General features: G+C 39.8%; 1 protein-coding gene across 12 annotated transcripts in view; it reads right to left on the reverse strand.

The window, feature by feature from the left end:
* Positions 1–16,413, reverse strand: part of ABLIM1 (actin binding LIM protein 1) — a 176,346-nt gene that overhangs the window by 73,417 nt on the left and 86,516 nt on the right. For all 12 annotated transcript variants that reach the window (XM_057370283.1, XM_057370282.1, XM_057370280.1 and 9 more), the window contains exons 2-4: positions 16,232–16,366; positions 4,911–5,094; positions 3,334–3,443 (exon numbers count right to left, since the gene is read on the reverse strand). In XM_057370283.1, the coding sequence (XP_057226266.1) occupies positions 3,334–3,443; positions 4,911–5,094; positions 16,232–16,366 (429 nt within the window). The remainder of the gene's footprint in view (positions 1–3,333; positions 3,444–4,910; positions 5,095–16,231; positions 16,367–16,413) is intronic.

The raw sequence follows: 16,413 nt of genomic DNA on the forward strand, positions 1-16,413 counted from the left end.
TCTTGTGCAYTCAAGAAGTGCAAGACTGTGATACTTTTTTAAAATGAAGGACTGACCAAACTAGAGATCTTTATACTCAAAGTCTGCATCAGTTCATTTACCAGCTGCCTTGGGGAGAATTCACTGGTAAAATGCTGTAATTGAGGGCACTTTATGCAAATATGCAAGTGCATAGTTGCAGTTTTGCCCAAAATTTGGAAATAACAGGTGCCTGCACAATTGCTTTTCTGGAGAGGCAACATGGACCTCAAAACCAGTTGTGTTACACTGCAGCCAGAACAAAATAGAAAATAGAAAAATCCTAAGACAGTACAAACCAGGCAAGCTTGATGCTGAATATAAAACTTGGACACTGTTTAAAGCATAAATAGTAATTATTGGGATACATTATTGCATTACTCCTTTATCTGGCCCCAAAGATAAAAAACTGCGTATCTTTGGCAGAATTTTGAAAATCCTGAGCTATCCAAGGCATCAACACCGCACTTTTAGTGAGTGTTATCTACTTGTCCCCTGTTTCTGTGCTGCTCTACATCTGTCCCAGTCACTTTGCTTTCCTGTTCACATCCCATTTATCCAGCTGTCATATGAAATAAAACAATAACAAAACAAAAYGTCGCTTATTTCATTTGCCTGCAAAGTTATTTACAGGTATTTGGTATTAAATTTCCTGCTGAATGCATGAAGATCCCAAAGTCAGTGCACTGTGTATTTCTAGCAGTGGGCAAGGAATCAGATTGATTAAATTATAAATTATGATTACTGTATAAATCAGAATACTGAAGGAGACTGTTTTAAAAAATTACAATAAAAAAAAGGAGCCTCTGAAATGGTTCTTCAAGAAAATAGCTATCATTCCAGGTAATACCTGGGCAATGAAAGAAATATATTACTAATACAAATAAGGTAAATAAGTAATATAGACCCAACAAAAACTAAACAAAAAAAAAAGGAAAATGAATTATTCAGTATTTTCCCATCTGACTTTCATTGGTGTGCACTACAATAGAGTGTATCAATATTCAGGTTCATGTTATTCGAGATATTAACCCTTGCACTTGAAGACATTTGATTTTCCTTGAAATCATCCAAGCAAAATTGTCAGTAAGCTTTCATTTGTGTGAAGTAACAGACACCAGAAAATGGCATGTCAACATTAATGCAGATATTCCAGGAGAGAAGGCTTCTTTTTACATTACACAAGCCAATCAAACCTGATATGCTTGCAATCCACTGAATTCCCTCAAACCTTCTTTGTTTTACGGAAAGTCTCCTCTAGTGACCTACTTGAAWGTTATCAGGCAAAACTGACAGCAATATAGGATATAAAATAGATGCATAATGTGAATCAGTCTCTCCTTAAAGAACTTGTATTTAAAAAATCCTTTCAAAAAACGGCAAAGCATTCGGAAAAAAAAAATATGTGCATATAAGCCAGCAGGAGAGACCTGGAAGTAATTTGAAACACTTTACACTAATTAAAATTAACTCTTTGGTGCTAGCAAGAACGACTTCTCTGTGTCTCAGACCGCTTTTGCACAAAGCTGAAGTAGCCGCTGGCGTGATTTTTTTTTTTAATTGATTAGTTCTGAACTTATAAACATACTCTGTTCTTAATTTTGTCTGTTTTGAAGAGTTCTGCTCCAAAATGACCTAAAACTCTATACTATACATTTCTACAAGTCTTTGTCCATAAAAGACTGAGATGCACCATGGAAAGCACCTGAAGATTTTGAAGCAGTGCACAAGTTCCTGCTCTAGGCTGTTGAGAGCAGGAACTCTTGCTGTGTGTTCTGGTGAAGCAGTTTGTCATCAGGACCTRATGGCTATTTAAAAACACAATAAATCTCATCACAAGTCACAGGAAATGTTGCTTTATAAYCCTTGCTACCCMTGGCTTCAGTGGGGAAGCCAAGAAYAATTCCAACAGAGACCATGGCTGTGGAGAAGTGACAATCCAGCTCTTTGGTTTGCTAAGGATGACCCAAGTTTAACCTRTCATTTCTAGGGGCATTTTGGCACCTGGAGCAGGCATGTGGCAAGTGCCACCCTGCTGGCCAGTGTGCCACCATAGATCCAGATTCTTCTTTGCTCTGGCATGCTTAGAAAGAGAATGTCAGTACTGTCCAAGGTCCCTGTGCCCTTCTGTTCCTCGCCAATTATGCCTCCTAAATATCAATTTCCACGTCATTCCACTGTCTCAGAAGGATTCTCTGGGTGCCTGAAGTCCCTCATAAATTTTAATATTGCTTTTTAAGTCTTGTAATCCTTTTTTCAGGTTCCTAAATTTTTCCTTAATTGATTGGGCCTGTGCATTTTTTGCTACAAATCTACAATTATAGTGGAAAAGCATCACTTCCCAGACAGAGAGGCATGATAACAAAAAGGTGTCTTGTTTTCCCTTTGTCTAAGTGTTTGATTACGTGTTATCAGGCAAATCAGATAACCTGAGTTTGCTTGACTCATCCACTGAGCACAAACATTATCCATCTTTGCCTTTCCATAGCACTTTATAATCCCAGGATCTCAAAGCCAAGTAGCAGTACAAAACACAGCATCCCCCTGAAGGAAAACTACCCAGTGTCACAAGGAAAGCTGTAGCTGTTTTGATTTATAAAACTACACTGGGTGAAGGCTGAGTACAATCCAGCAGGCACAGAAAGAAATCCCCAAAGATTTAAAAAATAAACTACCAGAGGCAGAGATTAATATCAGTAATTTACAAATTACCTTTTAAAAGCATTAAAACACAAGAGTAAGCCAACCTAATTTCCCTCCCAAAATTTCTTCATTCTCTCCCTTTCCCCTTAACTTGCTTTCTGTCTCTCTTATAATGGTTTCCTCAGGTTCTGATCACAGTTTCATTGTGGCATCAGTCTACTGGAAGCATAATCCTGGAGATACTCCTTTTAAAGGACAATTTAATTGAATTCTTAAATAGCAGAAGAAAATCAATTTCCTCCGACTTCATCCTCTTTTGAATACTTAAATCTGCACAATTATACATTTAAGAAACTGAATCTGTCAACTCTGAAACTTCAGGTTTTATCAATTAGATACTTTTCTGGTCCCTACCAAAGCAAAATCTTTTWAAAAATCCATTCATTGGGGAAAATTAACTTTTTCACATGGAAATGTCTGTGTCTTTTCACACCTGTAGCAACAGGCATATTCATGAAGAAACAAAACAACCAAAGAAATTCCCAGACACAGTTCACTTTTCTAAATATGAATAAAAATAAAAAAACATCCAAGTTTGCATTGTGCTAGTTTCAATCAAATGTTGATGAGCCTGGAAAAGTGAGARGATTCAGAAATGAGATGGCAACTTACTGCTTGAGGCAGACAGTTCTCGTGGGCTGGAGGCCATGGGCTGAGCACACATCTGACAGAGACAGTCCCTTCCATTAAAGGTAACTCGATCTCCCGGTGGAAATGGACGCCTGGAAAGTTCAAGAGAAAATTGTATTTTTGAAAAGGTTATTCCAGAAGTTTTCCTCTGTTCCCCATGCCCTGAGCTTCCTGCCTTCCTCCAGCGCGATCAATATTTTGCAGAAACTCAAGCCAAATAGTTTCTGCAATGTGGCCTTGGCAGAGCCAGGCACTGGAAGAAATCCAATCCATGGATGCAAGCAGAGCAGAGGTTAGACTTGCCTTGTATTTTCATTTAAAAAAGATTATCAAATGTATTTTATCTGAATAGAAGAGACAGTGAAATCTGCTAAGACACAACAGCTATATTTATGATGGTCTCAGGGTGATGTTGTACATAGCAAAGGATACAGAAGAGAACTCAAAGAATGAGAACAGTTCTTGAGGCTGGTGAAGGAATGTGGAGCTAGTCACTCATAAATGTTAAGAATGTGTGTTAGGCAAAAGTTGACATTGCTATTAAGCAGTAGATGAACAACATTTTATAACTCCAAATCTTTACTAATGAGCATTACCTGCTGAGTGCAGGCCCCTGGTACACCCCACCTCACTCCAACACCGCTCACCAAATGAACAGCTGCTGATTTCAACAAAACAAAGTGTTTCAGGCATTGTTTGCTTTCCACTGCCATCTCTAAGTGGGCCAAAAATAAATCAGCAGCAATACTGAATTTCATTAACCTATTCCAATGACTCATCTTTTGTTCATTCAACATAAAAAGATTGATGTAASTCAATGTACAGAAAACTGATGTAATGTTTCACACTGTCACAGGAAAATAAAACTGCAACATACACATTATGTGATCACCAACATGCAGTAAATTCACACACTATTTAAAAACAGGAAACAATCAGGAAAAAGGCTTGAAAAATGTATCAGGCTAAAGAACAAAGTACTTCAACTACTCAGAGAYAGAAGTTTAAAATGCCACCTTTCTCCCATCCACAGAGCCCCAGATAACTTTTTATTTGGTGTAGAACACTGGTTTCTCTTACTGGGGAGAAGAAACAGTCTTTGGGAACAAGAGGGAGAACCCCAGTTGTCCCAAAGCCACACATTCTTACACAATGTGAAAATGAGTCTCCAGTACGTTCAATTGCTCAACTGTCCTCAAAGCCCAAATGCAGAATCCAAAGTTTTGCTTTACTTCATTTCTCCCACCAAGCTGGGCTGATCACCTGAACTCAGCTCAACTCACGTCCACTATCTCAACGTGTCAGCCTRACACTGAATTCTTTGGGACATGAGAGTAACTTTCTGACAACAGGGAAAATTAWAGGTAACACAGAAGCTGTGCCCCCCAAACAAATTAGTGGCATTTGCAAGACCCTTAAGTCAGACCTGCAGCAGATCTTTTATATCCAAACGCATCCTCAAGAGAAATACATCATGAGACTYGGGTCTCACGGTGAATCCTTTCTTYRTGTTTTCCTTGAGCTGGTTTCCCACCATGCTAACTGAAGGGATGACTTACTTGCACACAGTACAGGCAAAGCAGCTTGGGTGATAGGTTTTTCCCAGAGCAGTCACAACTTCGCCTTCCACGAACTCCCCGCAGCCRTTGCAGCGGGTGCCGTACATGCGCTGGTAATCCAAGGTGCAGAGATATTCTCCATTCTTAATGAAAAAGCCTCCTTGGGCCAGGTCACAGCCACACACTGGAAGAAAAAAAACAAACCACACAGATTAGAAAAATATCGCTGCTAAGGATTTTAACTGCTCAATTGTATCAGAAGGGTCAAGAGCCAGTCAAGGATTTCAGGGACCTGGCAGTTTTTCTGCTGTAAAATGCCTATTCACCCAAACCAAAACACATCAAAAACAGGTGCCTACTTTTCTTTTAGAAAATATTCAGAGTYCTACATTGGCATTTCTGGTCAACACAAAGACAGAAAGCAATCCTACCTCYAACAGCCAAACCCCATGAAGAGAARGTGCCATGGRAGATGGGAGATTGAATTTCACACTGTGCCTTTAGCTTGGATTGAACAAAGAACTCTAAACTATTTATTTAGTGTTCCTCTGATTCACCAAAAATTTATACCCAGCTGCTCCCAGGCACTTTGGTTTCAGCCACTCCTCCTGCTCCTCTGTATACTGCTGTATCTGTGTAATTCTGTAAGAGAAACCACTCTTCACAGCACTCTAGCAGGTTAACGTTGCAAGCAACTCCATCTCATACCTCTTCATAAGATTTAAGTACATTCAGATCAAATATCAGAAATATTGAATATCAGAAATTCTGATTATTAAGGAAAAATAAGYAAGCAGTTACATAATCCTTAAAAAATTAAAATATGAAATACAGAAAGATTACCAGGGGAACCGAGCTCAACTTTCTGCCACAAGTCTCAAGCACAATACTGTGCCCAAAATTCATTCTTGTTCCTCTTAAAATGGGCTAGTATCTTATTAGCTACCTGCCCTAATTAAAATTGGAAGGCATTTGGGGCAAGGATTGCAAATTTTCTTTGTCTGTTGCCAAGCCCTGGAGATCTAATGTTTGCTGCTGTAACAATAATTAATAGAACAAAAGTAAACAGTGCTAAAATGCAGCTTAGAAGGAAARCAGTATCAGTACCAGAGATTTTTCMGGTTTCACATTTCTGCACAGAACAGTGCTAATATTCCATGTGCAAACAAATTACATTTSATGGTGGCACTAAATCCACAAGCAGCCAAAACCCAATTATCAGTGACTGAAGAGAGTTACAAAGAGCTACTGTTAAGGCTCTGTTGTAATGCTGCAAAATGTTCCAAGCTGGTTTTTAGATGCACCTCCAGGAAAGAAACTCTTTCATTCCTTCTTTTTCTACTACTGATCTCAATTTTGTTTAAAATGTAATTTTCAAACTAACTGTACAACATACTATAATCCTTAGGCAGAAAATGCTGTGACCTCTGCACCACATCACCTTAGACTCCTCCTGAATTTGGGATCATGTAGTACTTTTCCACTGCGGGGCCCAGAAGTGAGACCTCAGCTTACTCCTAGTAGGTTTGGTTCTCTAAGGTACTTTGGACAGATCCTTCCAATTAAATCAGGAGAAACTGAGAATTGTCTAAAATGTCTAAAAGATGCTTCAGAAGCTGTTGAATTTCATAAAGAGCTATAGAGCCTTGTGTGATTATTTAAATTGATTCATTGACTCATGTGCCTGTGTGATTATTTAAATTGTAGTTTGCAATTCACCTTGCAGCTTTAACATCCCAGTACATCTATTTTTCAGCCTCAAGYTGAAGGTGCTCAGCATGCTGCTGGGTCTGCCTCACAAGCTGCATATATGAACCCTCTGGCTCTTTGCTATGATCCCCAGTTCTGCCAAAGAGTCACTATTTGAAGAACTCATTTGGTCATTGTGGCCTCCTTTACCTGTGTAAGCAAGAGTCTAATTAGCTGGAATGATCAAAAGTAACTTGCAATGCCACCTCTGTTCTAGCTTCTTCTGAAAATCCAGCTTCAGCGTATCATAAAGAGGCAGAAAGTCACTGCTTGCAAAAAAACCTACAAATTTTGAAGGAAATGGTTCATGCACTCACAAGTTATTAGGCTCTACCCCCTTTGCATGCATGACCACAGGTATTTAGCCTATCGGTAAAAATGGGGGCTAAAATTATTTGGCAAGTTTTTTTAGAGACAGTAATTGATAAAAAGAAGTCTCCTCCACTGCCCTTTTTCTTATGAAGTCTTCTTTCTACCCAATCTCTAATTCATTTTACAAATAACTCAGAATGTCTGAGTTAAATTCTCTCACCCTGGGCAAGCCATGAATTCAGGCCCAAGCAGAACTCATGATGTGAGCCCCCAGCAGATGCATCATCTTTGGCATACACACAGCAGGAAGCACACACCAGTCTGCAAGAATTAAAAACAAGCCCTGGCAACCCCACATTACCATGGATTTTTTTGCAGTCAATTTAGCACATGTGTTCCTATCACTAATCACAGCTTTGAGCTACATGGGAAAAACAAGGGTCACCCAGACTGTTAACATCCATGGCTGGAAAAATGCTATTGCAGCCAGCTGCCTTCACTTCCAGTCACAGATCAAACCAGAAAGGAAGAACAGGACTGTACCCACATTTGGTGTACAAKGTGGTGTGTACAGGGGAGGGATATGAACAGCTTTTTTTCCTTCTTTTTTGTGCTGTTTGCATCTGTGCAGAAGTTGCGGCTCTGACAATACATCCCCTCAAGCTGACACCCATTGCCTTAGCACACATATTTATGACCACTATAGAAAAAAAACACAAAAAAGATGGACAAATTGCAATTTTTTTTTTATAAAAAAGAAAGATCATATGCCCACCACTGTTCATGCCACAAGCAGCAGAAGCAGTGAAGAGAAATCAGCCGTGAACTCTACATGTGCACAATATATTGTAATGGTGTGATCTAAGTAACTGCTGKGGTACACATATCAGGTCATCAAAGGAAAATTGATACCTAAATGATGGCAGTCAACCATAAACATGAAACTATTTATTTTTTTTCCTATACTGATGGAAAAAATGATTTCAAAGAATTACTTTGTGGAGCCAATAGTGATGCATAAATATGTTTGAGAAGGCAAAAAGCAAGAGGTATTCTGTAAACATCTATCATATGCAAATAGCTCTACAGAAGAATAACATTTTCACAAGATCCTTCCTGCTCAGTACGATAGAAGAAATTCTGTTTTACCTGACCAAAACCCTCTTTCTGAAACAGGAGACACTGGGGAGCATTTCTGTTCCCTAGAGGTATCATAAGCATAGACACAAAAAACCTGCATTTTTCTTTAAATGAAAAAAGAAAACCATTATCTTCAAAAGCTCCTGCAGGAACTCAGCTTTTTTTTTCCTCAGTCTGTATATCAAAGAATTTCATATTCCAAACAAACCATCCTGCCTCTCTTGTGAATGGAATAAGCTGGAATACAGCTCTACCTCCCACTGTATGGAAAACACCCACCTGCTTGCTTTTTCTGTCTTCAGCTACTCTGGAGCTATTTTGCAACTTTGGAGCACAAAAAGATGGGAGCTACTGTCACTGCTGCTGTCAGCTCCCAAAACTGTGGGGCTGTGCAAGGAAACCTGGGCTGCTCAAGAGCAATCCAGCTGCCTGTGGATCCAAGGGACCMGGACCATTCTGAAAACAAGTCACTTCCAAGCTTTAATGGTGATGATAAAWATGTAGAGATCAGAGTTTTTCAGASAATAAAAGCAGGATCTGATCCTACTGAGCATTATTCAGGATTTCCATAGCCTTATTGTCAGGGAGAGTTGAACTGCATGTTGATGTTAAATAAAAATTGTTTCAGCACTAAAGAAACAAAACCACACAAGCGGAGTTTATGAATGTGGGCTCTCAGTTTGCAGAAGGGAATGTTATTCATTAAGAAAAGTCTAATGATTTACTTTGCTACCGYGCATTAAATAAGGTGCAAATTCAATTTCCTGTCAGGGTTTTATTTCTTTCTTGTATTTCTAAGCTGCATAGAATAATGGTGCTGTTTTAGAATGGGGAAATATTCATAYAACAGTTACTCTTAGGACATAATGGATCTCTTGTTTGGAGGTAGAAAGGAATTTGGAAATGTTTCAGTTTATCACCTACATGCAAACAAATACACAGGGAAAATCTATTTCCTTTTCTTTTGTGTAAGAGCTTAACAAATCCCATATGGATGAAAGCAAGGTTCAAGTTCTCATTAAAGTTTCTGTATATCAAATGAATTAAATTTTTCTCTGCCTTTTACTAGCACTTTTCTCGATGACATAAGCAATTTAAAGAATAAATATACATCCAAGTATCATCAGAAGAGCACATAAGAACAGTAAATCTTAGAARCTGTGTTGCAGTAAGAAATTAATACAGTGTTTTGCAAAAGCTGTAACAGAGATCCCTATTACCATTTGTCACACTCCTGTCACTGGAGATTTTATTCTGTCATACACTGATGAGAGATACATTTTGATTGAAGCTATTTGGAACTGTGTCCAGCCATTCCCAGTGCTTCTGGAATGTCCTCTCATTTCAACAATCTACAGATTGACATTAGAAACAATGCTGGGGAGTCAAAAGACAAACATGGAACAGATAGAGGTGACCTTAAAATCTGCTTTGATATCTTGTCATCAGGTAGAAGAAAGGYCTAGCAGCTAAAATAYCTCCTGAGCAAAAGACAAGATCACRTTTCTSCCCTCTTCTCCTAAACTGGTCTGAGATGCCCCTTGGGAAGCATCCTCCATCCTCAGCCAGGCCTTTCTCCTCCTCCCATGAAAACCCCTGATTCCATTTCAAGCATCCTGCCTGCACCACTGCTGAGTGCTGCTGTCATTGTGACACAAGCAATTCTCTGTGGGACACTAGAGTGAACCCCCTGGGCATTTAATGCAAGCATTCACTCATCTGGAACCAGAAGTGAATTGTGTGGCTCAGAGGAGCTCAGTTTTAACTTGATCAACTTCCCAATCAATGCCATGACRCTGCCTTCAGTCCTTCAGTTTTCTCCTAAACACTGCAGACACAAACAATGCTGCACTGGGAGCTATTCCTGTCTGCACCTGATTTGCACGAATTTCAGTCTTTCCAGCACTCCAACAGCCACCAGCTCATACCTGAGCTCAGCAGCAGCAAGCAAACAACAGCTCTRTGTAGTGTAGCAATGTGACAGTTCCTCACTTCCCTGCTGAAATATCAGTGGTTTGTGCACAAGGATGGAAACAATGGGAGGAACCACTCAACCATTTAAACACCTTTCACATTAAACTAAGCACGAGGTGGAGATCAAAGTCATTTACAGGTCTGTGGGAAATGAACCTTGAAGAAAATGCAATCAGTGGAAAAAATGTCAAAGTTTAGGCTCKGATAGCTTGACTATAATGATCTGGAGAGAAATCTCTCAAAAAAGATTTTAAATAAGCAAAGCAGGAATTTAAGGATGGACCAAATCAAACCTCATCCAAGTCAGGCAATTGAAGGATGTACTAACAACAAACCCAAGAATCTTTCTGTATTCTTGTGAGAGTGCTCTGCCTCACTCATCAGGCACCTGTTAAGCATCCTGCTGGCCCTCTMCTTCCAAAGGGATCCAATAGCTTTCTAAAATCTGACACGGCATCTGTCAGCACTCATCASTATCAGACAAGTAGTGCAATTAATTTCATTTCCTGTCCAATGTTTGGTGCCTGAAGAGACCTCAGTCCCAACTGAACTAAGATTGGTATCAACCACGTATGATTAACAGTATTCTAACCCCAAAGAAAAGTAAGGATCCACTTCAAAATGGGAAGAAACRGAACCTGAAGTGAAATGCCAATAGAAATCACTGCAAGAAGAGTCTTCAAGACACAGCAGCTGACATATGTAAATACAGAAATGGCAATTACTTTCACAGCTGAACCTGAGATTTGCTTTCACATCGAGATAGCTGAATGCATCAATTCATACCTGAACCCCATTCCCTGGCATGGGAGAAATTTTAACCTCTGTTAGCTTCCCATAAACAACAGATTCCTATTTTCTACCTGGATCTCAGTTCAGTGATTCAGTGCCTGAAGTAACCTCATATAATTTCAAGATGCTCAGGAAGGAGCATGCTCTCTCCACTYGTGTGCYATCACATCCAGAAGAWTTTGTGGAAATGCAGAAATCTTTCYAAACACTGCACTGGATACCTACTACAAGGATGGCCTCATATTTAAAACTTTCCATGCCCTGACACTGAACTATTTATAGCACTACCCAGCAGCCTGTCTGCAGCCCCCTCCTGCTGCCASTGAAGAATTTGATGACAGATCAGAGGTCAAAGAACTAATGATTTAAAGCACATTCCAACCTGTTGATATAGTGTCTGCTTACATGACCCTGACTTCTTCCCAGTTCTTCAAGGGAGGAAAATCCAGTTCAAAGTCAAAGGATAACAGAGCATCCCAAAATCTAAACTTAGGAAGCCTCCCCCTTCCCTGCCAGATGATGTAGCCTTGAAAAKGCATCACATAAAAATCCAGACCTGTGCCTGGAACCTAAACATACCCCAGAGGATTCTGCAAGTTAAGCTCGACAGACATCTAATTGAAGAGAGGAAAATTACTCCATTTATTCCATAATTAAAAAACTGCTTTCTGCCAATTTACAACAACGTTTTAATAGAAGCTGAAATGTTTTTTTCTTTTTTTCCTGTTGAATACTATAGGTTTGTGGAATGCTTTCTGGATGCCAGGATTTGGCTTTGCCTTATAACTAGCAAGATTATTAGCAGGTAATTGTCTTTTGATATTGGATATCACTATAGCATGTGAAACATTGATACACARCAAAACATTTTCACCTGCCCTTTATGCCACAACTGTGGATTCCCCATTCCTGAAAGTGCTCATTCCTGTGGATTCCTCATTTCTGGACAGGGCTTTGAGCAACCTGGTCTAGTGATTCAGCAACCTGGCCTGTGGCAGAGGGGCTGGAACTATGTGATTTTAAGGTTCCTTCCACCCCAAACTGTTCCATGATTCTGTGACAGTAAAGTCTAAAAAATTTAAGGACACCATCTATATTCTTAGGCCAGAACTGTTTATTTATGAGATTAAATTTTTGTTTAGTCTACACTACTATAAGAAACCTAAGTTTTCCAATTCACATTTGACATTAAAAACAGGGACACTCTCTACTATTTTAAATACTTCTACTACAAATGCTACCCTCTCTTGCTGAGATAATTCAACCAAWCTCTACATGCACCAAAATCAAGCTATGTAAACTTTTACATTGTTACTATGAAAGCTTAAAGCTTTTTCTGTTAAGCAATACAGTGCATTGAAATCAGCTTTTCCCTCTAACCCAAAAGATGAATCACAGGCTTAATAATGAAGCCTTATTATAGCAATTTTGCTAGCCTCTATATTTCCTCTGCTAGTACATGCAACAGGGTAAAATGAACTGCAATCAACTGACAATGGTAGAAAATTATCATTTGTATCAGATCACAATTTAAATTGAGATATTAAACTCTCTGCTCATGCACATTGTACTGTAGGGCCTGATCCCACACACATTTACAAATGGAACAGCACTGCARTGAGTAGTCTTAGTTTTTCCAGAAAAGTTATTCACGTACATAGATGCTTACAACAAAAACTTTTATTTCTTCATAAGCCTCTACTCCATTCCTGTTAATGTTAATTAAAGACAAAYCAAATGATGATGTCTCCAGCTCAACCTACTCATCTAACCTTCCCTCCTCAGCCTGCTGCTTCCATTGCCTGGTAAAGATTAACAATTTGGTATGGTAAGAGTAGCGTACTCCTACTAAAAACAGAATTCAAGGCTTATTTATTACACCTGGAGGTAATGCAGAATCCTATTAAATTTGCATTATTAACACACACCAGTACAATTCCCTTGCAAGGTAAGTGACTTTGTTATAAAAGAGCCAAACCAACTGCTCTGAATAGACTTCCTGGAGCTGCTCTCCTAAATGTCTCTCATCCCTCCCCTGTCCATCACTCCCCTGTTAACTCCAGCTCAGAGTCAGCTGCTGCCTGCCTGAAATTCTTTGCCTRTTGGAAGGCAGGCAGAGCTCACCTTCCTGGGGACAGCCACACCATTTTCAGCTTTTTGTTTTCCTATCAGCTCTTATCGGGAGCCACAAATAGAACTGGGCAGCCCTGCCTGGCAGATAGGACACACCAGCTGGAGACACATGGCTCTGCACAGGCAGAGTCCCAGCTAGCTGCATCTTATCGTGGGGGCATGGGAACACGTCAGTCACTGGAGGTTTTACTTGTCATCTTTGGCAGGAAGCCGTTCCTCTGTTCTTAGAAAGATTCCTGAGATGGACAGAGCACTGAACTCCTGGGAAGATGATTGTCTGATCACATTACATGATGCATGAGCATGGTCTGAGCTGGCTGATGCAGCATGGAGACCTCAGTCACYGTGTTCCTGCAGTGCCACAGCCACCACTGACACATGCCAAGCAGTCATGGAGTGCCTAAGTGACAACCTAGGGAAGCTGGACCTACAAGCATGTCAAACACACGATGTAAACACAAAGTTGAGAGCATGGATGGCAATAAAAAAAAAAAGGGAATCTCATACAGACTAAAGAACAGGATCACACAGTGAAACTCTGCGACTACAGAACTCGTGTGACAGCCTTATGAGGAAATGGATTATTTCCACATCTTCTCTGGGTAAAACTTTAAATACTTTCAGCAGGTACAAAAACAGACAAGTGTGATCTTGTCCAGGTCTTTCCCTCTRTACATATATGAAGTCTCAAGAGCAAAGTTTAGTATACAATAGAGACAACCAAGCCACCTGCAGATGCAGTTGATACGTCCTGGTCCCAGGATCTGTTAATTTTGCGGCCTAACAACATACTTTATAAACTGATGAGGGTCTAACTCCACCTCCTGTAGAGCTGCAGTCATGTCAAATTAAAAACCCATCAGACTAAGAGAAAAAAAGCCCCACTTATTCGAACAGCTGTGTCCCACTTGTACAAACCATACGGTCAGACAACATGCAATGTGAGTAAATAACTGTATGGCTTCAACAAATACTGCATTCGCTTAAACAAAGGGGGCTAACAGCAAACAAGATCTGCAGCTCAGGTAAAAGATTCAAAACACACTTGGAGCAATCTCYCATACACACACCCCTTTCCTTTCTGTCTGTGAAAGACAAATCAACGTTGAAAAGATAACACTCACTTGTTGGCAACCCCAACTGGTAAGGCACAGACTGAATAAATAGCATGAGAAAAGTCTGGTCAGCACTGGCCCTCTTGGCTCAMACTGCATTTATTTTGCTCAGTTTCCTTAACAAGCTAATGGTATAAAGCAGTTTTATTTCCCTCAGCAAGAGTTATTTCTATAGCTCTCCTTTCTCTAGTGATCTTCATGCAAGCAGTCATGAGGTCAATAATATTATAGAATATTAAAACTGGTTGCAAAAYACCTTCATAAACAGAAGCCACTATAAGCTTATACATTCCTCTAGAGAAGGAAAGAACAAAAACAACAAAAAAAAAAAGATACTAGTAAATCCAGTCTTGCAACAGAATAGTCAGAGCACAAAAGCAGCTTATGAGCAAGTAACTAAAAACACAAGTGAAAAAAGAAACTAGACCTCACCCCCTCCAAAAAAAGCAAGATTAATGTGGTGTATTCATCAGGACAACAATTCCAAAGCCCTKCTCCATCTGCCCCCTTCTCTTTCAGGGGGTCCTAAGGACACTGTTTGCTGCCTGGCCTCAATTACCACTCTCCTTCATGACTCAGATCCTGAAAATATCCTGATCCAGTGTCTTCTGCAAATTGAGACCTCTACTCATTATGGGCAGAAATAAGAAAATAAACAAATAGCTGCTGTTTTTGAACTGCTCAGRGATTATATAGCATCAAGTACTGCTTGAAATACAGCAACGGTAATAGAGAAAGAGATATCCATTTCCCCAAGCATTCCAGAAATAGTGCAGAGAGTGCTCCTTGCTGCCCTCCAGGATGGGCTGGTGCCACTYCAGTTTGGCACAGATGGAAGATGTTAATATCCAGGAGAAAGGCTTTGAGTTATTTATCTGTATTTAACTAAAAACCACGAGTGACAAACAGAATTTCTGAGATTCTAGCCATTCATTTTTCAGCATGGAAATAATGCAAGTGACCTTTAAAAAAAAACCCCTTTAGTAACACAGGAAAACAACTCTTTCTATTTTCTGCTATATTCCATATATTCAGGAAGTCAAACAACAAAGTAATCACAGTAATATACTATCCTACCCACATTTGGAAGATGAAAAATACAACTGAAAATCAGCAACTGGGCTGAAGACACTTCAAAGTCTGGTTCTGCAGTACACATGCTAGATATGGACTTTCAGAAAAGATAATTTAGGTTTAACAGAAATGAAAAGCTAGGTGGCATTGATGCTACTACTCTGTTTAGTTGTCCAGTTACTCTGATTTATTCCAGCACCTTTCTCYATGTTTCCCACCAGCTCTGCCACATTCACCTGGAGCCTGAAGCTCTTTCTGTCCTATATCTATCCTGCGCTAAGCTGGGACTGACTGTGGCAGACAGTGGGTGCACACAGACCTGTGTATTTCTCCTTATTCTCACCTTTCATCCTACATTCTGTGGTTACTCAATTCAGCCAACTCTGCRTTGTTGTTCATTAAACAGAAACTCTATGAAGGAGTCAGGGTTGCCTCCTGCTTTACAACACCCATCTTCAAAGGCCATGAATTCACAAAGCATAGTTTTACAATTATTTAAYGCTTCATTAAACCTCTCTTTTGTAGAAAAACACAGTGAGTTTTTGTTGTGGTTACACAGGGCTCATTGGCATGAGCTGGAGCTGTCGAGAGCCCCTCAGGTCGTCTCCCTGTGGAATGGGCAGCACCATCCCCATTCCCAAGGCAGCTCCATGGCACAAAGCCTTAGAACACCTCTGCAGAACTTTTTTGGGGGGGTTTTAGAAAGCAGGTACTTTCAGAAGTCAATTGAGTACAAAGGACTTTTTTTTTTTAAGTCTTGATAGCAACAAGACTTTCATTAGGGATAGTTACAAAAATTAAACACAACAAAAAAACAGATCCTTAAATATCCAGATCCTTAAAAAAGCACTTAAAATAAAAACTAAAAAACCATGGAATTTTTGCAAGTATCACCACCCTACTATACCCTTCAGGTAACTGAGCAAAGAGAGTGCTTGCAATTGGCTGGAACCATCACAACCTCCTCTCCCTGGTTCAAGGCACATTTGCACAAATGGGCTCATTTTTAACTGATGAATATCAAGGTTTTACCTTTGCAGGTGAAGCATTTGATGTGGAAGTGTCTGGCTTGAACACGGAGCACTTCACCTTTACAAGGCTCCCCGCATTTATGGCAGTGGATGACCGGCTTTTCCGAGGGGTGGTGGGGCTCCTGAGGATGGGCCACTGTAAAAGAAACAAACAACAAATATTTCAACCCAAACAAAAATAAT

The sequence above is a fragment of the Malurus melanocephalus genome, unplaced genomic scaffold (assembly GCF_030028575.1).
Source record: "Malurus melanocephalus ecotype Western Australia unplaced genomic scaffold, MMel_1.1 scaffold_122, whole genome shotgun sequence".
In the NCBI taxonomy this organism is placed as follows: Eukaryota; Metazoa; Chordata; class Aves; order Passeriformes; family Maluridae; genus Malurus; species Malurus melanocephalus.